At 47.4% G+C, this 23811-nt stretch overlaps 1 protein-coding gene and 1 long non-coding RNA gene across 4 annotated transcripts in view; one reads left to right on the top strand and one right to left on the bottom strand.

Annotated features, from left to right (window-relative positions):
- LGR6 (leucine rich repeat containing G protein-coupled receptor 6) overlaps nucleotides 1–23811 on the top strand; it is a 123724-nt gene that overhangs the window by 58357 nt on the left and 41556 nt on the right. Inside the window, exons 4-5 of one of the 2 annotated variants that reach the window (XM_038168435.2) lie at nucleotides 6374–6445; nucleotides 22646–22861. In XM_038168435.2, coding sequence (XP_038024363.1) covers nucleotides 6374–6445; nucleotides 22646–22861 — 288 coding nt within the window. The remainder of the gene's footprint in view (nucleotides 1–6373; nucleotides 6446–22645; nucleotides 22862–23811) is intronic. The other variant, XM_072028540.1, reaches the window with a different exon arrangement.
- Nucleotides 128–9626, bottom strand: LOC110351675 (uncharacterized). 2 transcript variants are annotated; one of them, XR_003492595.3, is made up of 3 exons: nucleotides 8885–9626; nucleotides 958–1010; nucleotides 128–840 (listed from the first exon to the last, which is right to left on the bottom strand). It is a non-coding gene; the product is annotated as an uncharacterized lncRNA (long non-coding RNA). The 2 variants fall into 2 exon arrangements; XR_011805124.1 differs by lacking the exon at nucleotides 8885–9626 and having other exon boundaries at nucleotides 958–1557.

Below are 23811 nucleotides of genomic sequence, written 5' to 3'. Positions count from 1 at the left end.
CAAGTGTGAGAGGTCTGTGCGTTGTGTGCCTAACGCAGTAGCCCAGAGGATGCAGAAGTGTGCTCTGAACTGGTCATGTAAAGTAGCTGGAGAGCATAAGTCTGGCCCCAGCTGCATCCATGTCCTGTGCAGAGCACAGCATTTTGTGGTGGCACGAGCTGCTCGTCACGCTGCTCCCCGTCCGGATCAGATCCTTGCTCCCTTAGGACCAGTATAACCACTCCTGCAGTCATGTGCTTCTCTCTTCACTTTAATCTCCAACAACAAACCACACATCTTGAAGGAGGTATCTGTTGAGGGAATCTGAAAAGCCCATGAGGCAGGAAAGATCAGAGAAATGCCGGGATGTAAAGTATTAAAAGAGAGGAACAGGGAGGAACGTCCTTGTCTCTTCACTTTTGATACAGCCAAGGCATTGAATTTGTACCTAACCATCCTGGTTCGATGGAAAATCAGGAGAGAAGTGGACTTGGGAAGGCCGAGTCCCCTGTCAGGCTGTTCACCACGTGTCAGAGGCACGCTGAGCTGGGGGTGGCAAGGTGGGGCACAGAGCAGGGCTGGGGGTGTTTGACGTGGCACCCTCTGCCCATGCCCTCCTCCTGCATCTCCTGCACAAGCTCTGCCCTGCCAGGTCCATGATCATCAGCCCTGGTTCTCCTTCCACGCTTCTGACAGGATACTGTAAGCCTTGTGATGGATGCCACACGTGCTCTGTGCAGCCCAGTGGGATAGGGATGCTCATCCAGGTTGACAGCTCCCATGCAAGGACCAACACAACTTCTCGGGCACACAGGTCTGTTTGCACTGTTGAGTTGTGCTGCGGGGATAGGGCACTGAGTCCTGTAGTCCGGTAGCGAAATAAAAAAAAAAAAAATCACTTTTATTAAAATACAGTGAGAAGGATCAGGGGTCTGGTGATGAACTAAAGGAAAAAAAAAGTCAGCCGAGGTTACTTACCCTCAAGGAAAGGTGAACGAGGACAGATGTAATCCTTTTAGGACAAGCAGCTGCTGCAACAAGGAAGGAAATACATATTCCCCATACCTGAATGACAGGACTAGCAGGCTTTGGAGCCGATGGCACCAGGGATATTCAGGACAGATTGCCTCCGTGGATGTGCATGCTCTGACACAGGTTGGCTGAGGTGTGACAGGTAACAGGCATGGCTGGAGGTGGGAATGGCTGCCCCAGCCATGCCCAGCTGAAGCCTGCAGGTGTTCAGGAGCTGACTCACACCACACTCAGAGCTCTGGCCTGTGGTGACAGGGGTGTCCCTCAAGGAGACAAGCTGGGAGCTGGGGATGGTAATTAATGTTAATGGGCTAGGGCCTTAGAGCTCATTGCAGTCATGTGCATGCCCACAAGTAAACTCTTGCATGCATCTTGAGCTGTTAAGGGGCCTGGTGCTTTCCCGGTCTTTCCAGAGACTTAATTTATGTTTAAAAAAGGATGGGAAACACCCTGGGAATTCCTCCACAAACCTGCCTGTGCAGATGGTCCTCTCCCTGCCCTCAGAGTGAATCCCAGAGCTACTGGAAGCAGGACCAGATTCTTGGCTTTGCCTCCTCCGGCTGCTTCACTGCACAGAAACCACCTGGAAAGCGGCCATAAAGATAGGCCTGTGCAGAAACCATACAGGGGTACAACCAGGCAAGCAGGTGTGTGGAGACTTGGAAGAGAGCGAGTAAAGAGCCAGGCACTTCGCTACCAACAAAACACCGTGACACGGTGGAACGTGCCAAGATCTTCACGTGCTGATCTCTGGGCCCGAACCAAAGGCAAGGTGAGATGTGGCCTCCTTGGCTCCCCTCAGCTGAGTGCAGGCTGACAGTGATGGGTGCTGAGCAGTGGTAGTTGGTGCTCTGTGGTCTTCTCTACTGCATGAATCCCTTTGCAAAGAGATTTTATAAGTGCACCTCTCCCAGGGGCTCTGCTCAGCAGCACAACCAACCCTCACCCTCCCCATGAAGGCCAGTGCTCCAGGATCTATGCTTCAGTGTCAGCATCAGTAGAAATCAGCTCCATTGGTTGTTTGTGTCCTTTGCCAAGGTCTTTCTGTCCAAAACTACCTCCTTAGTCTGTGCTTTCCCAACCTTGGAGCAGCAGAATATGTTGCTTAATCAGAAGTTCTGGAAAAATGAAGACTGCCCTGTCCTTCTAGATCTCCTCGTGAGCCACCTGGATGCCCCTCATCTCCATGTTCCTTGGCTGGAACTCCTTCCTAACCTGATGTGTGGCCCATCTTGTGCTGCCATGGCTTCACACCGGATCCCACCCTCACACACATATCCCTCATCAAATGCTCCGCCAGGATTGCCAGGCCTCTTATTTTCCTGGCTGAACATGCTGCAGCAACAGCAGTACTTACTAGCCAAGAAGGGATCCCACACCAAACTCGGCAGGGAAAGACTCCAAGTACAACCACAACCTGAGCCTGCCTCACCCCGAAATGCAGAGGGCAGAATGCCTGGATGCATCCTCTTGGCTGCAGACCTGGCAGCCCAGCAGGCAGCTGGGGATGTGGGGATGGCCCACCCCATGCTCCATTCCTCAACAAGCTTCAACCAGCCTGTGCAAGCATGCAGACCCAGCACTGCCCACAGCATGTCCGCACAGACACTGGTGTGAGCACTGCCCAGCGCCTGCCCGCAGCCGCTCCCAGCCACGCGCTGCCCGGGTGCTGCCCACGGCTCGTCTCCATCAAGGTGTGCAGTTCTGGGCACCACAGTACAAAAAGGACACGAAACCATTGGAGAGTGTCCAGAGGAGGGCTACAAAGATGGGCCTAGAGGGTCTAGAGGGACTCTAGGCACAGGGTCTGAATTTTTGGGTAGACCTGTGTGGTGCCAGGAGTCGGACTTGATGATCCTTGTGGGTCCCTTCCAACTCGGGGTATTCTACGATTCTAAGGTGTAGGCCTCACAAGAGCAGCCTTGCTCTGCATGAGCCACCCGGTGACCACTCGCTCTGGTCACATCCCACCCTGAGCTGCCATCACAGCCTCTCAGGTGATATAGGACAGGCACTAACTAACCTGGCTGGTGAACACACATGAAAAACACCACCAAAAAGGCCATGTTGCTCCCAGGATGACAGGTCTGCAGATGGCCCGGCACACATCAAGAATCCCCAGACAGGCCCTGCCTCTTTGACAACCCTGAGTCCGTGCAGAACAGAAATGTCTTTTAGACAAAGGGAATGGTGTGGCACATCCGAGAGAGAGAGAGACGCTCCCATGGGGAGGGAAGAGGAACGTGCAGAGGTTGGAATGTCTTTAATACAGGCTCCAGGCACAGTTGCCTCAAGCAATAACAGCCCTTTGTGCTGGCTGAGTCACTTCAGCCTCCCCAGATGGGGACATTTCATCATGCACAGGCCTGTACCTCTGAGGGCTGTAAGTCTGCTGAGACTGTCTTGTGCAAGGATCCTGGTGTGATGGGACCTGATCCCAGGATTTTTTTCTGGTTGTTCAGGTGTGGTCTCTGCCAACACATAAACCTTCTACTTCTGAAAATAAAACATGACACCCTGGAGCGTTGTGATTTATGCTGACCCCAGGCAGACTGACCTGCTGTGGAAGGCAGGTTGCGTGTCTGTGGCTGCCAGTGTCTGCAATCTCCACTATGGTCACCTGAACAGAGCCAACCCCGGGTGACAGTGGGTCCCCAGTGGGTCCCCAGCACACACCCTGGCACGCCTGAAGCTTGGTCCTCATGGCAATGTCTCTAAATGTGTCTATCTGAGCTGCACATTGGGTTTGTTGGTCACGCTGCACAGCCCAGTGCCTGGACCTCAGGAGGCCACAGCACTGGGGAGTTGTTCACAGGTCCCAGGCTCACAGCAGGCTCCCCTCAGCCAAACTGGTGTTGTCTCCAGCCATGGGCAGCGGCAGGACTGTAGATATGCAAGAAAGAGGCTGGGCTGGCTCCCAGGCACAGCAGAGGGACAACAGCAAAGGAGGAGACCCCCAAGGAAGCTTCCCTCTGCTGTACCTGGGAGCCAGTCCAGCCTCTTTCTGGCTATGTTGAGAGGGCCTTTTATAAAAGAAAGAAAAAGAAAAAAAAATGCAAAAATGACTTAATATGGCAATATGATTGACTGCAGTGACCCTAGACCTGACAGGGGCTGTCCTTAAAGCCAGACTGTAAGGAAGGCCATCCTGGGCCATCCTGTGACAGTCAGGGGTAGATGCAGTATGGCTTTTCCTGCTCAAACCTGAGTTCCCAGTGAGCAGAACTAAGGCTTTCCTGAGCTTGAGGCTGAATGAAGAACTTCTTGTTTAAACCAGGGTAGCCCTGTCCCCGAGGAACTTGTCCAATCCTGTCTGGAGCTATTTTCTGGTTTTGGCCTCTCTGTATCAAGTTTTGATGATGAGTTATTGGAGGTAATGATGTGCCCTGTAAGGCTTGCTCCAGCCCAGGCATCCAAAAACTTCCGGAGCTGCCTTGTGGTTGTGGAAACAAGCACTGTCCAGCACTCCAGTGGTTTCAGAGGTCTGTGATGCACTTGCTTGAACATTGCTTGTCTGCACCAAAACGGTGTGGTATGGGAACCAGCCCATGCTAATATCTGTCTGGAGAGCTTCTCAGTCTGTGTTTCTGGTTGGAGAAAGGCCTTGTAACAGAGGTGAGGCATAAAGGAACCAGCAGTAATATGACAATCAGTTTTGCTGTAATTTTGACAGCATATACTTCTGCTGATCATGTCTAAATGCTGAGCTCAGATTTCATAAAGATCCAATGTGTGTCCCACAAAAACTCCCACCAACTAAGACTCCTGAAACCCCACTCTGTATCAAGAGTCTTCAGCTGTGCATTATTTTGATGTTTAACAGATCTGAAACGTTCTCCTTCATTACTGGACTTCAGGAGTCAGTGTCCTATCTCCCCAGCCCAGTTGCTTGTTTCCTTGTTTTATCTTCTGTGTGCATACAAATAACTTTATACTAAGTCCCCATTTTCCTCCAGAAATGGAAGAGGAGTTGTGTGGCCTGTAGCTCTCTACAGCTTCCCTTTTAAAAAGATTGTCCCTATAACTGTCTTTTTCCAACTTTCCTTTCATGACAGATGTCTTAATCTTCTGCAGTAAAACAACCGCTCTCAGCAAAGAGAAAATTCCTTGCTTGCAACAAAACTCTTTGGGCTGCCCTTCACTATTAAGGCCATGCTCTGTCCCTTTGACACTGGTAGTAATTACGACAGGCCCCTAAGCACTAATTCTGTTTTCATGTCATCTTCAACCATTCCTTGAAGGTTTTGGAAATAGAAACCTCAGCTATGTAAAACATTCCTTTCTTTAGGCACTTTCCCCTGCCCAGCTACCATGCTGGGATGTGTCTCTCTCTCTTATCCAGAAGAGTATGTGCCCATGATGTCGCAGTTCTTGTAGGAATGGGTAGGTTTCAGGATGAGGCTAGTCCAGAGTTAAAAACCTGGACCTTTACAGAGATACAGTGATGAATTGTAAATTCATGTACCAGTAAATTCACGCGTGGTGCTCCAGGAGGACAATGGGTGACCAAATCAGAAATACCCCAGGACCTCACCTGCAGTTAGAGCCACTCGGACTCTTGCCTCTGGGGCAGGAGGGCTCTCTTCAAGTCTCTCTCCCAGTCCTCTGTAAGCTGTGCAGTCATTCCAGCATCCATGGCCTTTCTCCATGTCCTATGCTCACTACCATTTCTGAAGCCCCTCCTGGGTCCTCCTTGTTCAGCCCAACAGATCTCTTCAGAGATTACTCTCTGAAGTTCCTGGCTTGTTTTATTTTCCACTACAGCCCCAGCTCCTGCTGCAAGTTGTGCAAATGCTGCAAAGCCCCTTAGCAAACTGTTATGAAGTGGCTCCTCAACCATTGTGTTGCAGCTGCCTCAAAAGTTGAATAAGAAACCTACCCACAGGCTAGTTTCCATAGACTCTGCAGAGGTAATCACCACTGACGCTGGGAGAAGGATGACTTACACAAGTATAAATATGAGACAGATCAGCTGAAGGCACTGGTATTACTCTGGACTCACAGAAAGCACAGATCCTTCTTCAGTGCTGTTCCAGCAATCAAAGAGTGCACAGTTCCAGAAGCCCACCTGGAAGTGCACCAACACGTCCCTTCACCAGAAACACGTGTTCTGGAGGTGTCCCTTTACCTCACATCCACCCAGTGGATCCCCCAGCAGGACAAGATTCACCCCAGGATCCCTGGGATCCAAGGGCAGCCTGGACTGTGTCTTGCCTGCCTGCAGCCTGCAAGCTTGCCTAAGAGCCCTGGGTGACCAAGGGTTCAGGGCAGCTTCACAGCTTCAGAAACAACAGGCAACCTCTTCCATTTTGTGTCAGGCTATTTTATTTTTTAACAAAGTTTTCTTTTTTTCTAATTATAGGATGTTGCAGAACAATCAGCTGAGTCGCATCCCTGCAGAGGCACTGAGAGATCTTCCAAACCTCCAATCTCTGTAAGTCATTAAGAATCAATGCTGCAAGCTGCACAGTCCCTTGGGGGCCCGGACTTCCCAGCATTTGAGTCATTAGTTCCTTTGTCAGGGATGTTCTGTCCCTTCTTCCTTTTCTTTTCCAATTAAAGCAAAGATTACTGTCACTTAGCATAGAAGGGAGGAGAGGGCGGTTTTCATGGAAGGAACACTGTTTTGGTAAAGGATGTTGAAATTACAGCTCCCCATGTGTGCACAGCGACGAAAAGGCCACCAGAGCCAATGCACATTTCAAGGAACGCTGGAAAATATCCACCCAGAAGGGGCTCCTCCTCACTGCTGTGGACCGCAGTGGTAAGGGACCTGATGGGTAGCACAGAGGAAACTTAGGTCTGTCAACATGTGAGTTGTACTGTTTTACCCAGACAAAGGGTATTTATGTCAGAGCAGAAAATGCTTTAAAACACTTTTAGTGATTCAGCCATGGCTGAAGCTTTTCATGGTGATGCTTTTCATTTAAAGTAACTATATCTACAGCAGGTTTGTGCTAACATATTCACTAAAAATCCCACGTCACTGAAATGCATGCAGTTTTCCTGGGTATAAACATAATTGCAATCAGATCCTGGTAGTGGCACTGAATTTAGGGCAGGTCTGTTTGGTAATTGCCCAGCTGGAGTAAATAGCACTGCCAAAGCTGTAAGAGCTTTCTGAATTAGGTTTTCACACTGAACCGCTGAAAATTTAACCTCAACCCTAATCCTTAACTTCAGCCCTATTCTTACTGTGTCCTTTTGTCATAGAAATTTGTCTGGAAGCAGTTTATGGAGGCCTCAAATCCAGCATCCTGCTTGGAGAAGGATAATTGTAAATACTAGACTCATAGAACCATAGAATATCCTGAGTTGGAAGGGATCCACAAGGATCATTCGGCCCCACTCCCATCTGATTTACCCATCAAAATTCATCCCTCACTGGTGACACAGCAAAAGTGTCTCAGTGTGCACAATCAGTGTGTCTTAAGATAGAGCTAAGATGCTCTGCTTGAATATCAGCAGTGCTGCCATGATTTCTCCAAACACAGTAACTAGCCTCAGGCCAAGAACCTCCAGTACAGGTCTGTGTTAGAGAGATTTTTTTCTTCTTTTTCTAATATCTGAGTCATTTTCCACAAGTTTATGAGACTCTTGTGTATTCATAGCCAAAAAAACTAGCCAGCCTGGAACACCCATAGGTCACCACAGCATGGTTTCCGAGCATTACTGGTCAGGTTATCTGAGACCCAGTGTATTCGTGTTGCCCAGAGACTATTTTTTTCCGTTCAGTAGGGGAAGTGGCTTTATGCCACATCATGACAGTTCATGAGTTACTGGACTAGCATGGCACTTCACGGAATATTAACTATCTGTCTTGCAAGTTGGCTACACATTCTAAACAGGGCAGCAGAAAAGGGAGGTGAAAATGGGAGCCAACAGGAGTGAGGTGAAGCAGACAGCTATACTAGACAGAAAGGGATTGTGTGCTGGTTATTTTCTTACTCTTTCAGATATTTGCATTTGATGTCCATGTTCGTCATTCTGGAATTCAGGCAGGATTTGAAGGGAAAGTATGTATCTCTTATGGACAAGCTGACATAAGAAAAAAAAAGACAGACTTCTGAATGTGAAAAGTCTTTTCTCAGGCCTACAGCAGATGCAGCCAAACTAAGTGGAAGCTGAGAACAATTGTTTTGAGATTAGCTCTATCAGTAGGATTTACAAGGAAATGCAAGGGATGAGGTAGCTGAACAAGCAAGACAGAGTGAGACATTTTAGCCACCGTGGGACAGGGAGAGGCTGGTATTTACTGCCTGCACAATGCCAGGTTAGAGCAGAAATGTAGCAAAGCCCTAAAGCCTCAATGGAGCCTCTGAAATTGGAAAGTGAAAAATAATGATCAATAAACCCCAATTATCTCCAAATGCAACAGCTGTCTTGCATTTGGATGCAACACACATTGGGATGCAGGAGCCAGCAATGGGAGAGCCAGGAAGAACAGCACTCATTTTTACTAGCCTAGATGCAACACACTGGCTCTCAGAAAGCCTAAGTTGCTTAAATTCCAGTCTTTCACAGGACAGACAGTATGCCAAAAAATGACATTAGATTCAGGCAAGCTTAGGTGAAATGGAAGGTCCTTAGATGAGAGGGTCAGGAAGTTCCCTTGTTGGATACTCTCTAAGTGGATGTGCTGTTTCTTCCCTGCATATATTTTCTAACCCAAGGAAGTTGCAGGCTTGAGTTTGGGCAAGTGATTTTTAAAATATATTAACAGGGCTTCCACCCACACACACAAACTGGCAAAGGCCAATAAATCAGGTGAGGTTTCGGGCCATTGAACACAACTCTGTGACAACAGCATTTGTAGTACCCATTTCCCATCAGTTCCTGTGCTAACCAAGAGCTTTGTGCCAGCTTTACTTACTGTGCATCACCATTCATCAGGGGCTGCATGTGGTCTGGGCCACTCCTCCTCCAGAAGGAGGCACCCACTGCGGAGGCTCAGCATTGCCTGACCAGAGGTGTTCGTGATTCACTCTGCCACGTGGATGCCAGCCAGTCTGAGGAAGCAAGTGTCAAACCCACCCAAGTGCTCCCATCCCCATCAGACACACCTGCCCTCACAAACACCCCTCCCCACAGGCCCTCTGAAGCTGCAGCCATGCCTGTGGGGCCCAAATCAGGCCTGCCCTGCTCCCTGTCAGCTACAGGATGTGGAGGCATCACCGCCTGGAGCCTGAGCTGTCAGGAAGGAGACCTTGGCAGGGATGACTGGATGAATACAAAGAGGAATTTGGATTTCAAAATAAGACAATACAAAGTTTTGGAGACCGAGCCTCCTACTGAGTGTTCAGGAGGCTTGCTTTATCTGGGAAGCATGTTGGGAAGCCCAGTGGGGAGGATTAGAAAGAACACGCACACCTGATGGCAATGCTCTGAGCCCTGCAAGGGATGCCAAGACCTTACGTCATGCTCTGATCCAATTGTGATCCCCTGGCAGGGTATCTGGTTACCGGTGGTTTATAGGTGCAGTAACAACATACCATGTGTATTCTGGAAGAGTCGTGTGTCAGTCTAATTAACGACTTTGTGGTTTGTGAGCACTTACCTAAAGCAGATGGGCACTGTGTCTGTTCCTCTGCCAGGCAAAAGGAGTCCAAGGTATTTCAAAGTGAGCAGGTGCTGTAAATTATAATTACCAGGCTTGCAGAGGTAGAGAAAGCAAAGAGAAAAGAAACCTGGTGGATTAAGAGATCAAGATAAACTCTTGATTTTTCTTTTTCAAATACTCATGGAAAGTGATGAGAATAGCTGGCTCTTTCTGGAGCTTCTGGCAGATCAGCACTTTGGGAAGCTGCTTAGTGTGTGTCTGGTTCAGCTGAGGGGTGTTGACTTTGGGCATCCCTAGGACCAGGGCAGGTTTGCTGATGCAGTGAGAGAGCAGCATAGACATAAAGCTTTCAGTCACATTCCTCCCTACTAAAAAAGGCACCCAGTCATTTATCTCCTGGCATGTGGGAGCTTCTTTCTCCTCCCACAGCAACTTGGAGCTGCATATTACCTCGCAGAGACCCCAGGGAACCTGGACATAGCTGGCACAGAGACACTAACACATGTGAAGTCATCTAACTCCCAAAGGGACATTGGCAGTGTGGGGGGCTCCAGCTGAGCTCAACTCTTTGTATCTTAGCAGCATCCTTTGGTCAATGAAGTGAAATAGATGCTCTGGGGGAGAAAATCACCTCCTGGATGCAGACATCTCACTTTGGAATGGATCACTCGCAGCAGTGTATTCTACTAATTTTGTGTATCAAAATTAGTATCCTCATTAAATCCTCACTACTTGGAGCATGGCATGTGGATCAGGGAGTTTGCCAAGGCTTTAGCCCATCCCCTAACCTGTACATGCAGGGATTTGTCCAGAAATATCTGAGCCAGTAACCCTGCTCAGAGGAGAGAAAGCACGTATATCATAGTCCATCAATACTAAGATTTGGGAAAAGAGACAAAAGGAAGTCTGTTGTCTTGGTTCCCTGTTTCCAAAGAACGGGATTTTTGTTTCCCTGTTAAATACATTATTCACTTGCCATACAGTCCAAGAAGGTTGGCTAGGTGATCAGTGACAGGCAGAGCCTTAGACCCACCTGGTGTGGGATTTCCCTGCCCTGGCACCCTCTAGCACACAAAGCCCATGTCCAGCTTCATCTTTGCATTTGCAAGCACAGAAACCAAATGTGGCACATGAGATTTGAAAGATAGCTCCCAGACATCTTCAGACACATTACATTTACCTCCTTCGTCAGTCTCTTCTGTCTCTCAGTTGTGCTCCCTGCCCTGAGATGTTCCCTCTCACACACAGCAGCAGCAGCAGCAGCATTTCCCTTCATGAGCAGTGAAACAGAAATTTCCTGCAGCAAGAGGTCAGCCTGTTCTTGACTCCTTTACGCAATGCACTTTGCGTTTTCTTGTGTCTCCCTAGCAAGATGCACCATAATGCTGGGAAACACTGGCTTCAGCTGGCCCTGTATACAAAAAGGATTGACTGTCCTGCTGTGGGACTTGTCAGAATGTTGGCTAAAGCAAAGGTACCCAGAAACAAACAGGAAAGCAGCTGACAGTGTTTGTATCTCTCCTCTGTGTCTTAGTGACTCCTCCTGTGTCCAGCCTGTCAGGGAAGCAACTGCAGCTAAGCAAGAGACGTTTCCTTTCAAGCCAGAATATCTTGGTCACCTAAAAGCCTGCACATGCAGTGGTCAGTGGTCATCTACACTCCCTGTGCACAAGTTATTTTCTTTACCATGAGGGTGGCCAAACACTGGAACTGGCTTCATAGAAAGGTGGCTGATGTACCAGGCCTGTCAGTGTCCAAGAGGTATTTGGATAATGCCCTCAGCGACATACTTTAACTTCTGGTTAGCTGTGAATTGGCCAGGCAGTTGGGCTTGATGAGCTTCATAGATCCCTTCCAACCGAACTATTCTATTCTATTCTATTCTATTCTATTCTATTCTATTCTATTCTATTCTATTCTATTCTATTCTATTCTATTCTATTCTATTCTAATTTTACCTCTAACTAAGATATTCCAGTTCTTCCAGCCTATTAGCTTTCCAACTTGATATCTTTAGCAGAAATGTTTTGGATTTTTAAGGAAAAGCAATAAAGAGCATTTCATCCCCTGTCCCTCAAGGCAGGTCATTATTTTTATACATACGGCTAGAGATTAAAATGCAAAGAATGACTTATAGCAATTTGCGAACATATGGACTTTGATGTAGACAAAGGAGGAAAACTCTTCCCACCTGATCAGATTCTCACAAGCATATAAATTCTTATGACAGAGGGAATAAAAAAAATTTAAAAAAAAGGCTTTGGAATAAGCATGGCCTGAAGAGCTCAGTCAATTCATTCCTCATTTCACATCTTTGATCTATTTGATATTTAACAGTTCGCTGTTAACAGCAATAATCTTCTCTATAAATCATGTGTGATACAATAAGGTTTAAGAAAGGTGTTGTTTCCACTGGGTGTTTAGAGGATAAAAGCTATGGAAAAAGCAGAAATCTATAAAGTCAACATAACTTAGCAGTGACTTACAATCTGTTGGCGTAGAAATTATCTTGTGGCAAGACCACCTCAGTCCTGTGACATGATTTACTGGCTACAGGGTCTTTCTGGAGCACAGTGAAAAGAGGTCAAGGAAGAGCAATGAAGAACTTGTCCCATCTCTGAAATTCTTCTTGGCCCTGAGATACCTCTTCTCAGCAACTGGTTTTGGAGAGAAACACAGCTAAGTCAGTGGAGGTTTTGTCCCCAGACTTTTTTTTTTTTTTTTTTTTTAAGCTAAATTCAGATGAGTCACTGCTTTTTATCATGGACTTTGAGCAGACACAATTTTTCTGGTTCCATCTAACCCGCTGCTCTCTATCTCTTTTCTCCCCTTCAACCACTGTGATCTGTCTCAGCTGCCACTGCAGAACTGTGAGTGTCACCAGGACTGCTATTGATAGCTTGGCAATATTAGATCAGGTGTGAGGACAAAAAGCTGTATTAAAATAGAAATTAAGCTCAAGATTCAGATTTTGGAATTGTTCCTCTGCTTACGCTGGCCAGATCCAAATCCCTGGCCTGGGTTCAGGAGTATCCCAGACTAAGAACAAAGTGCTTGTCTGGACCTTACTGCTTATTCCAGCAGTTTTCTCTGCTGTTCAGCTTGTCTCCCCAAGACAAGTTGTTCTTGGAGTGTCCCCCAGAACATTTCATGAGTGCTAGCATTTTTACTGCAGAAATGAGCAATACTACATTTTCAAAAGCCGCTGGCAAATCCACTTGGCAGAAAGTGCAACACCTTCTCTTATAGGGACCAAAACTGTGGCTTGATCACTGTGTTCTTGGTAGGACCCAACAAGCAACTTCACTGCCTCCCTCTTCCAGCCACCAAAGAAGAGCAGTGTGATCAGCCGTGCTGGAATTTGGCATTCCAATAGAGCAGCCGGGGTCAGGTCTGTAGCTGGGAAGCCAGGTGGCTGGGAACAGGAGGCTGATGTCTTCGTGCTGGTGCTATGACTAGAGTGCTGGATCCTTCCCTCATGGTGGGAGATCCTGAGCACTGCCAGGAAAGAAATCAAATTCTTCTGAGTCATCCTCTATAGCTTCGCTGTGCAACCATCTTTCCCTTCAGGTAAGCCTCTGCTGTGCCCGCATCTCCCTCAGGCTCATCAGGTGGATTTGTCTCCTCTGGCTTTAGCCATCTTGATATTAGTCATCTCAGCTAGTCATCAGTGGAAAATGATCAGCATCTCCAGAGGGTGAATCATCCCTGTTATCTCAGAGCCCTGTCTGGTGGGTGAATCACTCTCTGGAGGAATCAGATTTTCTCTATTGGCTACAGAGAGACCCTATAACTGGTTTCAACTTTTACATGAATAACATTGGGTGAGATGTGTTTTTCCTACTCCTGGAAAGCAAAAAACACTCCTCTCCCCACCCCTGCACACACTTCCATCTGGCTAAAACAAATTCCCAAGGTAACACACAATCAGAACATGGGTACCAAACCAGAGCTGAGCATCTCTCATCCCCCATGACGCTGTGCACATGACCCAGAACACCTTTGTGGAGCCCCCAGAGAAAGCTGTCAGAGCATATCATCTTGTCCAGCAATATGAATATAAGGAGCAGCTTACCCATGAACCAGAGGAGAAATTTTCTGCACTCCAGACCTGGAGGGATTTGAATTTGCAACCGCAAGTTTTGGAAGCAAATCAGAAATTAGAAAGGCTTCTGACATGGGTATTGGGTACATCACAGATGTGCTTTCCTCCTGTTAGTGAGAGGAGCTCAGCTGGTCAGAGTAGAGCCTTTCCTGTTTAGAAATAAAAAGAGCATGAAACACAGAGTGGTTATCCTGCTACAAGGACCTGAGTAACTTTTTTTGAGAGGAAGATTTAGAGACCACACACGAGCTGTTGAACCTATCATCCTCCAGGAACAGCCCTCTTTAGTGGTAAGGCAATAAAACCCCACCTCCACTTGTCCCTTTTCCTTTAAATTCTGGCTTTGAGTAATGAGATGTTGTGAAGTTCTTGTAAAGGAAATGTCCAAATTCCCCATGCTTATGAGCGTCCATGCTGTGAAGTGTCCCTGCACTCACCTCCCAGGAAGAAAAGCATGTAAAGTGTCGATCAGGCTAACAGCTAAAATTTTTGCGAATGTCAGTAACTCCTGTTTTTTTTTTATTCTGTGATAGAGCTGGTAAATGATACAGAAAAATAAGGTGTCTGCATAAATTTCTACCTAAATATCCCAAGAATGGCATTGGCAGATGTAGAAACTCTACCCATGACTTTGTTGGGTACCTGTGTATGCAGTGTGTAAAAAGCAGCAGTTTCATCTCTTTACAGCATTTGAGATTCTTTCTTGAAATGTGTTGAGAGCAAGCTCTTCCGCTCCCATTGATCTTGAGTTGGGCCGTCATGGTCAGCTTTTAATTTTCCTCACAATCCTCTGAGTCAAATCTTCTCTTGAGACTTCACTTTCTAATTTTACCACTCATTGAGCTTGTGGTTGGCGCTTCTTGGAAGGGGGCAGCGATGAGTGACACCCTTGTCGTGTGCCAGCACCCTGGGACTCACCCGCTGTGCTCCCAAGCAAAGAGGTCACACTGCAGCTTGGGTGGCTTGGCTGTACTTCTCTCGTGGCTTGGCAGAGGTTATATCAACGGTAGTCACGTCCAAACATTTCTATATGCATGACTGCTAGCAATCTAGTGTGGCAACCAGGAGACCCATCTGGATAAATATTCAAGAGATCAGTTACAGCAGGCTAAAAGTGGTGGTCCCTTCCTCGTCCATACTGCTCCTGCCTTTCTTTGCTCACAGGGCAATGACAGCAGTGCCCACCTTTCAACAAGCAAATATCCCTCAGAAGAGACTCTGACACGCACAGAAAATTAATTCTGTCTTTATATCTCTCTCATATGCCCTGCCAGTTCCTATCTCGGACTGTAACAGCTTTCAGAAAAAGGTGAATGCTACCTCAACTGCCCTCCCAGCATCTAGAACATTGTGGATATGAGCTGTGATTATTATTTTTGTGTGTGTATGCACAATCTGCACACACACGCGCTCTTGCATATGACTCATACAGTAAGTTCCAATGTGTTTTCCATTGACCTTTATTATGGATACCCATGAACCTTAACTCACTCACTTATACACATAAGTATCCAGGGCATGCTGCATTTCCCCAGTGACAACTCAATAGAGAAGATGGACAATGGGTCCCAGATGTTCCATACAGTAGATACAGCCACACAGCAGGGAAGATGTGTCCCAGATGTTACACACAGTAGATGTGTCAGTGCAAGAGGAAGATGGGCTGCAGATGTTCCATACATTGAATGTGTAAGCACTCCTGATGAACCACAGAGGAGCTTCAGGTAAACTGCAGACAGCAAGGCAAATAAGAAATGAACAAAATATTTAAACTGGCACCCACCTATGCAGCATATAGCCCTCTGTAAGACACAGCAATAGCCCATAGCCTGCTGTCTGGCATGGTCAGTGAGGCTCAGAGGTGACAAGTCGCTGTACAGGCCTGTCTCACCCTTTAAAGTAAGGCTTAAGAACTGCTAGCTGTGCTGGTAGGATAAACACCAAGTTAATTTTTAGCCAAGTGCTGTGATGCACATAAACAACATTTTAGGAGCAGCTGGAGCCCGCTCCGTGTGTGACAGGCTCTATCAGATGTGGTATCTTTGGCAGAGGGAGCTCAGTGTAGGGGTCTGAGAGGGCTTTTTCCCCGTATAGTCCATGAGCTAAACAGCTGAGGGTTATTTCACTTTTAAAACAAAGTTGGATGGATTGGAGGGTCACAGAGCATCCTTTGGGTGCTTACTTAGCTCAAGGAATGAGCTTGCTTGGCCCAGGGGATGTCGGGTGCCAGGGACGTGTTCAGAACCCCTCACCTCAAAGAGCAGTGGGTCCCGCTCCTTCTGTCCCCAGCAATTGCTCCTAGCTCCTGTGCTTGACAAACTCCGTGTTTCCCCCCAAAAATGCAGGACTAAAACTGCTCTGTGGGCCTTGAGCCACTCTCCTTAGTCTCTGCCTGCTTTCTGCACCTTATTCTGCACTTTCTTTCTCTCTGGGCACAGGGGGCAATGCCAGGCTCCCGGGGAGAGGGCTGCTCAGGGAGTCAGCACGGCAGCTGCCCGCCTGTCAGCAGTTTCTGTAGTTGCACAGGGATTTTGGCAGTCCTTCCCACACGGTTCTGACCTGAGGGGTTTTGGAGGTGTCTGCAACTGGAGATAACAAAGCCCTCTTGTCTGTACCAGAGGCACGTTGTGTGGAGTCTAGGTATTGCTCTGATTTCATTTCCTGAGCATCCCTGATGGAGGGCTTCCCAGAGGGACGTGTCCCATTAAGTCAGGAGCGAAGACTCATTGCAGTTCAAACAGAGCCCTGCAGACTTTTCCACCTGGTCCTGTTCCCCAGCCAACGGGCTGCGGACGTGTTTGCATCCTGAACCTTCGTTCATTGCCTGCGATGGCTTTCACAAGACTTTTTGGTCTGGAAAGGGAGCTGGGAACTCTTGCAAGTCTTGTTTGAGGGCTGAGCTCTCTCATGGAAGGGGCAGGGAGCCCACATGTTGGAGCAGGCCTGCAAGGCAGCGCTCTCCACATTCAGCAACGTGTTCTTCTCCCGCTGTGTCTGCAGCACCGTACGACCACAAGGACACGAGGGGCAGAGTAGATGAAACCCAGTTTGCCACCTTCCAGGCTTGCAGTGCAGTCCCTGGCTGCCTTTCTCTCACCCATTTGGTACCGGCTGATGGAAGGAGCCCTTTCTCCCTGCCTAGGTTACCTGGGACCCAGAGCCTCGTGCCTCTGCGTGTCCAGGCCACACTGGGCACTGTAGTGGCAGGACGAGCCCCACATGTGGAGCTGGCTTCTGGGGAGCCACGAGGAGGGAGTCAGGCTGGTGTGGAGTGGCTCTGAGCAGGCTGGAGCCATCCTTCCTCATTGTGCCCTCTATGCCTTGCACCACAAGATCCCTGGGCGCTCAGAAGCCAGGTACTGACTCAGTGTGTCTGGGAGTTTTGCCTGAGAAAGGAGCAGAGGTGTTGGCCCCAGTCATTACTAAGTTATCAGAGAAGTCTAGCTGCAGTGACATCATCTCCTTCTTATGTTACTACAAGGAACTTAGATCCTATTATTGGATAGGAGGTAACTCAATCGAGCCTTTCAAGATAAACTCAGACAGGAAGAGAGACATGATTGCCTGAAGGCACCAATTAGGCATTTCTGGTGAGATCAGCTCTGTTCAGCAGACACACATGCACGCTGGGGCCAGGGAAGACAGAAAGCACCTCGCTCCCCGAGGAAGGGGCTGTCTCTGGGAGCAGTGGGTAACCACGCTGCTAGGTCTGTCCTCACTCCTTCGAAGGATGCAGCTCTGTCCAGACCTTCCTTTCTTTATGCCGAATATTCTGCTGCTGACAGATAATGAAGATGCACAGTTGTCCCCTGGTTTGAATGGAGAATGGCCCTTCCCTGTACCCCCAGTGCTGCCTTTGATCTTTGGTGGCACATTCTCTCCAAATTTATCAAGGGAAATAATAGCCTGACATATGGCAAAAATGCTGGGAGGATGGATGGGCACCTGAGGATCCAGTGTCCCCTTGTGACCTGGCTGCGGGCTGTAGGGGAACATCACAGAGTCTACACTGCAGACCAGTTGCTGTGCGTGGTCTGTGTAAGGCATCCAGACAGCCTGCTATTATCAGCTCTACCATGTGCAAGGAAGGAAGAACGGCATTAAAAGTCAGGATGTTCCCTGACAGCATGGCATTGTGCACGCTTATTGCCTTCCAGGCAGCAGCTCTCCCTCTAAATGCTCCACAGCCAGAAGGAGCTGGAAAGACTGGGGCAAAATTGCTTCTGCCAGTCACAGTCTGAGTTTTGCACCACATCTGCTAGGGAACAGTGTGTTTCTGGTTATCCACTGCTGCACACTTCTGCCAGTCTTGTTACAAACAGCAGGATGCATGTGCTTGCAGAGGTCTCGGAAACGCACTTGTACATCCTCTGAAGTGATCTGGAAGCAGTTCTTGAAACAAGGCAGTTCTTGGAAACTGCTGGGTCTGTGGCACAGGAAAACAAAGATCTCAGATTATAGCTCGACCTGTCAGAATTAATACAAACCTTATGACATGCTTGCTGCATTGGCAACTGCACACAGCCCCACCACCACCTGGACCTCCTGGAATGGCTGCACTGATTGCCTTAGCTTCTCTTTTGCACGCTGGGAAGGAGGAATATCCCATTATTGCCCTTTTGTGATTAGAAAAGTGTTTTCCTACCTGCTTGGTTCCTTCTATGAATGTTTTTGTTCCCGGCATCATCTCTGGATTGTTCTTGGTAAGAAGGCACACAGATTTTATCCGACACAGACAATCTTCAAAGCAAAAAAATGGCTCTTCAAAGCCCACATGAACCAGAGTCAGCTATGATCCTGTGCTTTGTCAGGCTCTATACCCTTCACCCCAACATCTGACAGTGTCCTGCATGAGGAAAAAGATCCCTTTTCCCACCCCAAACAGGTTCCTTTGGATCCTCAAAACTGCCACTGGCTACAGCTGATGGGGCTCAGAGGTTGGTGCTGAGCTGCTCCTCTCACAGATGGGAACAGCTGCTCAGGGAACAAAGATCACATAGGTAAAACCTTAGACCTAGAGCTAAGGGTCTTTTTCCAAAACAGACCCCTCTCTCCCTACCCCCAGTAGTCCTTAAAACAAAAAATGGAGTAAAATTTGGGCACTTTTAAGACATTTTTTGTTTTGGCTAGGTGTCATGTTGAAATCATATTAATGTCCCATGATTACCAGTAGTAGATGCAGATCTGAAGCCAGAAGCCGAGGCTTTCTAGCAGCTGTTGATGTGCCAGCATTCTTGAATGTCCCACTTAAAATCAGCTCTTTGCCTGCAATGATCAGGATAATGCTCTGTAGTGCCTTGATTCTCGGTTCAGCCTGTGAAGTCGGTTGGAAATGTTGTCCATGCAGACATCTGGAGAGCACTGTGTGTCTCATCCACTCTCCAGACCTACAGCACTGCTTGACAGCAGGCACCACTTCAAGTCCCACTTCCAAGCCATCCAGCAGCTCCGCAAGAGAGACATCTTCTTTTGTTAGCAACAAATGGGTTAATGCTTGTGAGGAAAACCAACTGAGTGATTTGGTGAAATAAAGATTAAAACATCTCCATGGAAGGTGAGGAGCCAGCCCCAGCCTGCGCTGTCCCATTTACCCACTAATCGGCCCAATTATCTTAGGTATAAATCATAACAGAAAACACTTACAGAGCCAGAGTCACACACTGAAGAAAGGAGAGAACTGTTGGGTTGGTTTTTGTTTAGTATAATTGATATAATTACTAACAACTCTGTGCCAAGAACTTCAGCTTTTCTCCTTCCAGAAGAGAGTGGAGAGCTGTCTGAAAGCCATAGCAATTAGCAATCCCCACATGCACAGCTTTTATTAGAAAGAATGCACCTCTATTCCAGAAACAGCCAGCAGCTCCCTGAGGAGCAATTAAACAATCCGGAGACCTTTTGGTACCAGGAACACAGCCATCACTCAGTCTTTGTTCCCTTGTTGGTGCTGCAAAGGCAGATAAATCCTCTGCCCATCCAGCCAGGGGTGAAATGCCTTTAGCTGGACACTTCCCTGTTCCTAATTTTAACTTCAGTAGCTCCAGATAGGTGCTGTTTGCTGTGCTATGGGCCAAACAAGCCGTTGTTTCTGAGGCCCTCATCCAGCTCATTAAAGGCAGCAGAAAGTCTCCCTTTCACCCCACTGAGGAATCTGGCTGGGGGCTGGTTTTCACACTCTGGAGCAGATTAAGGCAGCAATTACATGGCTGGAGCTCACCAGCACGGCTCCCCGAGCACGCGGCGCTCTGGGCAGCAGCCACACTCCTCACCACACGCCACACTGCCACCAGGGCGGAGGTGAAGAGACAAAAGACCTGGGGCTCGTTTCAGTCTTCAGAAGCGACCTCTCCTTGACAGGAGGGAACGAGACACGGAGCAGAGGCTGGCTGCAGCACGCTTGGAGCTGCAGCTTGTTCGAAGCCGGTCCCTGTGCAGGAGCATTTACAATCTTATTAGATGAATCTCAGTCATTGCTCCATCCTAACCACGGGGATTAACAAAGGTAGGGACCTCCATGCCTTTGAGTGCCAGTGAGTCCCTCAGAAAACCCACCAAGGACCCATCCAACCTCACTGGCACTCCTCTGATACCTACAGGACCATGCACGTAAGGAAGTGCCCCCCCTGAGCATGTGCTAAATAGCTGTGAGCAAATCTGGCTGCACTAACAGTTCCTCTAACACCTGGGGCACCATCACACTGAAGACAAACTTCTGTGGCTTGTGCCTGTGGCTTCACCCAGGAGCTCACGACCAAAGTGGGACAGAAAGCTAAATAGTGCTGGGAGCACCCTGCTCCCTTGCCACGAACCATCCTCGTGGACAGCTCAGCCTGGTGTTGTACCAGCCCTTGGCTCTGTTTTAGCATCTCCGTTTCTGAGAGCTGAATTTGGTTTTGAGAAATGATAACTATTCTCAGTGGATATTTTCATTGTCTGTTCTTTAATTAATTAAACTTGAAACAGAGCATTCACTTTAAAACAATTTTCAGTAAACATATAGGGATTTGGATGAAAGAATGTCTCTGTGAAAAGTAAGCAGTACTTCTCCCTTTTCTCTTCTTTTTTTTTTTTTTCCGAAAAACAAATTATGATGCCAAAAAAGTAACAGAATTCTTATGCTGGAGAAGGAATGGAAAAATTAAGCAAAGATTAACATTTCCCACACAAGTTTTAATTTTGGTCAAAAAGTTCTTGTTTGTCCCAAAACATTTTGATGAAAATTTTCAAATAGGCTCTTTAATCTTGCCCTGAGCTGCTGCAGGGTTTGTTTTCTGGCTCTTTACTCTTTGAATATATCTTCACAGGAAGATGAATAATACTGTGCTCTGAGCTGACTGCAGCCTGGGTGATAGGAGGTAAATTGAGGCAGAATTTGCAACATGCCCATCCTTTCAAGATAAAGATATACACTGTATTGTGTAAGCTTTCTGAGCAAAGATGCAAGCGCTGTGGTAACTATACTGAGTTTTGGTTGTGACATGTTCTCGTCATCCTCAGCTCACCCTCCAAAATCAGTAGAGCTGAGTGAAAACCTTTCAGCCGAACAGCCTTGCACCAGAAAATAGAATACGTTGCTTTGCAGCAACACAAGCGCATTGCAATTCGGAGAAAATCATTCGTGTGGCAAAATGGACGTACTTAAATAGTTTGTGAACTCTGAGATGTGACATGTGCTCTTTGAAAAAGTGTCTGGTGGAGATGGGGGCAACATGAACCTGGGGCTCTGCTCCAGCATTCAACTTTTGTCAAAAATATTACTTTTGATAGCCAAAATACTAATTTATATACTACTTTCTTCTTATGGATGATCATTGATTTAAGGGCTGGTCCGTGACAGCTCTGTTAACTGTCTTCTCTCGTGCTGTGGTAAGAGGCAAAGTGCTTTCTCTTTGCAAATTTGAATTCAGAGATGTTTCTTTTAGATAGATTGAGTACACAAAATAGGCTCTGTTAGCCATGGATGGAAATCAAAATTTTCTTTCTCCTTGCTATAATTGGTTCCTGGTACCTCATCCAAATTTGAAAGGTTTTCCTCTTTTATTTTGATTTTAAAATCTACAGATAACACCATATACTCTGCTCACCATCGTTAAAATAAGAGATCTTTAAGAGAGACAATTACTAAAACTATTTTTTTTATATAATAAGCTTAATATATTTTTGGCTTCTCATTCTGTTTTGGAACAAAATACCAGTTTTAAAAATTAAAGTTTCTAACCAAATTAAATCTCTGCTTTTCAATTGCCCTAAGGATTCCACGATGATTAAAAAAAAAAAAAAAAAAAAAAAGGCAATTGGCAAATCAAGGAGAAAGAAAGGCCTGAACATGTGCAACACAGAGCGCACATGCTTAATTCCTGTGCCATGACATACGGTCTGACTTGCTCTCAGTGCTTCCTGCACCCACGGTTTTACAGGTAGCGCTGGCTGTTCAGACCTAACGCAGGATCCTGAGCACGGCTGCCACGTACATCACATTTTTCAGGCAAATCCTTTCCCTCTGGCATGGGATTTGGCCCATGCTGCTTGGCTTTCCAGCAGACCCTGTGGCTGTGGGGCTTAGCAGGCTGCAGGGCACTCCAAAACTCCAAATGGGGCTGTGGCAGGGCACTTGTGCTTCGGGGCCACAGCAAGCCTGACCCCAGGGGATGGGCTGGGATGTTCGTGCTTAAGTGTCCATCTGGTGGGGTCATACAAAAGGATTCAGCCCAGCTGTTTTGTTTAAAATGGCCACTAAATGGCCACCAGGAAGGGACTATCCTTGGCGGATGGTCAAATATCTCAGGGCGCCAGCAGGAGCCTTGTGCTGAGACCTCCCCATGCTAATCACTACTTACAGCCTAACCCAATCTCCCTGGCCATCAATCCATCCCGCCTCGGCACCAAACCTCCCTTTACATAACGCTGTGGGCACAGAAAGCAATGCTGGATCAATCTCTCACTTATCCCCACCCTGTTTCTTTCCCACTCAGACGCCTGGATGCAAACCTTATCTCTGTGGTGCCCGAGAAGAGCTTTGAGGGGCTGCTCTCCTTGCGTCACCTGTGGCTGGACGATAATGCCCTGACGGAGATCCCTGTCCGAGCTCTGAACCACCTGCCAGCACTGCAGGCCATGACCCTGGCTCTCAACCAGATCTGGCACATTCCCGATTATGCCTTCCAGAACCTCAGCAGCCTCGTGGTGCTGTAAGCCTTTCTGCTTCTATTCCCTCGCAGCCGCGGCATCCTCTGGCTGGGACAAGGTGCTGACCCTGCCTGGCAAAGCATCCTCAGCCCCTGGGGAGCTCCCTCTGCTTGCTCCCAAGGGGCAGCTTTTTGCTCCGGGAGTGGGCAGGCAGGGGGCTGGTTCACCAGAGTTGAGGAATCCCCACCATTGGATGGGAAATGCTAAAATCTCCACTCGCTTTTGAAGTTTTTTCATGTTTTCCCCACTTGAACAGCCAAAAAGGTCCTCGACATCTTTCAAAAATAATGACATTCATTAAAAAAAAAAAAAAAAAATAAAAAGATCTGGAAACAAAAAGCAGATTTTTTCCACTGAAAATTCAAACAACAAAAAGCTTACAATTTCTAGTCCCTTCTCCAACCTCTGTGTTAAATCATAGTCATAGAGTGGTTTGGGTTGGAAGGGACCTTAAAGATCATCTAATTCCAACCACCTGCCATGGGCAGAGATATCTTCCACTAAAATTACAGGAATTTCTATTGAAATTAAGAAAAAAAAATAATGAAAACTTGCAATCGGGTCAAAAAGCAAATTTTTTTCTTTTTTTTTTTTTTCTCTTGGAAAACATGCAATGAAAACTGCTTGAGCAAATATGATTTGGAACAAAAGGTCTGAGCTCAACACCTTGTCCAAGCTTGTGCGTGTGCTTATTTGCATGACGGTGTAACACACACCACTCACCCGTTCTTTGCAGCGATCACAGCCCCGTGGTGCACGCTGTTGTCCAGTTTGCATGATAAATATTTTACTGACAGTACTCGGAGCAATGTAGAGAACGGGACTGCTGTCGGAGGACACCAGGTGCAGGTGGGACGCATTCACTTCACGGGCGGTGAGACACTAAGACACAGCCTGTAATCAGAAAGCAAACTGATGCCATGGGAGTTACGTCAGGAGGTGCATCCCTTCA

This window comes from Anas platyrhynchos, chromosome 27 (assembly GCF_047663525.1).
Source record: "Anas platyrhynchos isolate ZD024472 breed Pekin duck chromosome 27, IASCAAS_PekinDuck_T2T, whole genome shotgun sequence".
In the NCBI taxonomy this organism is placed as follows: Eukaryota; Metazoa; Chordata; class Aves; order Anseriformes; family Anatidae; genus Anas; species Anas platyrhynchos.
This window is presented reverse-complemented; position numbering and strand designations above follow the sequence as displayed.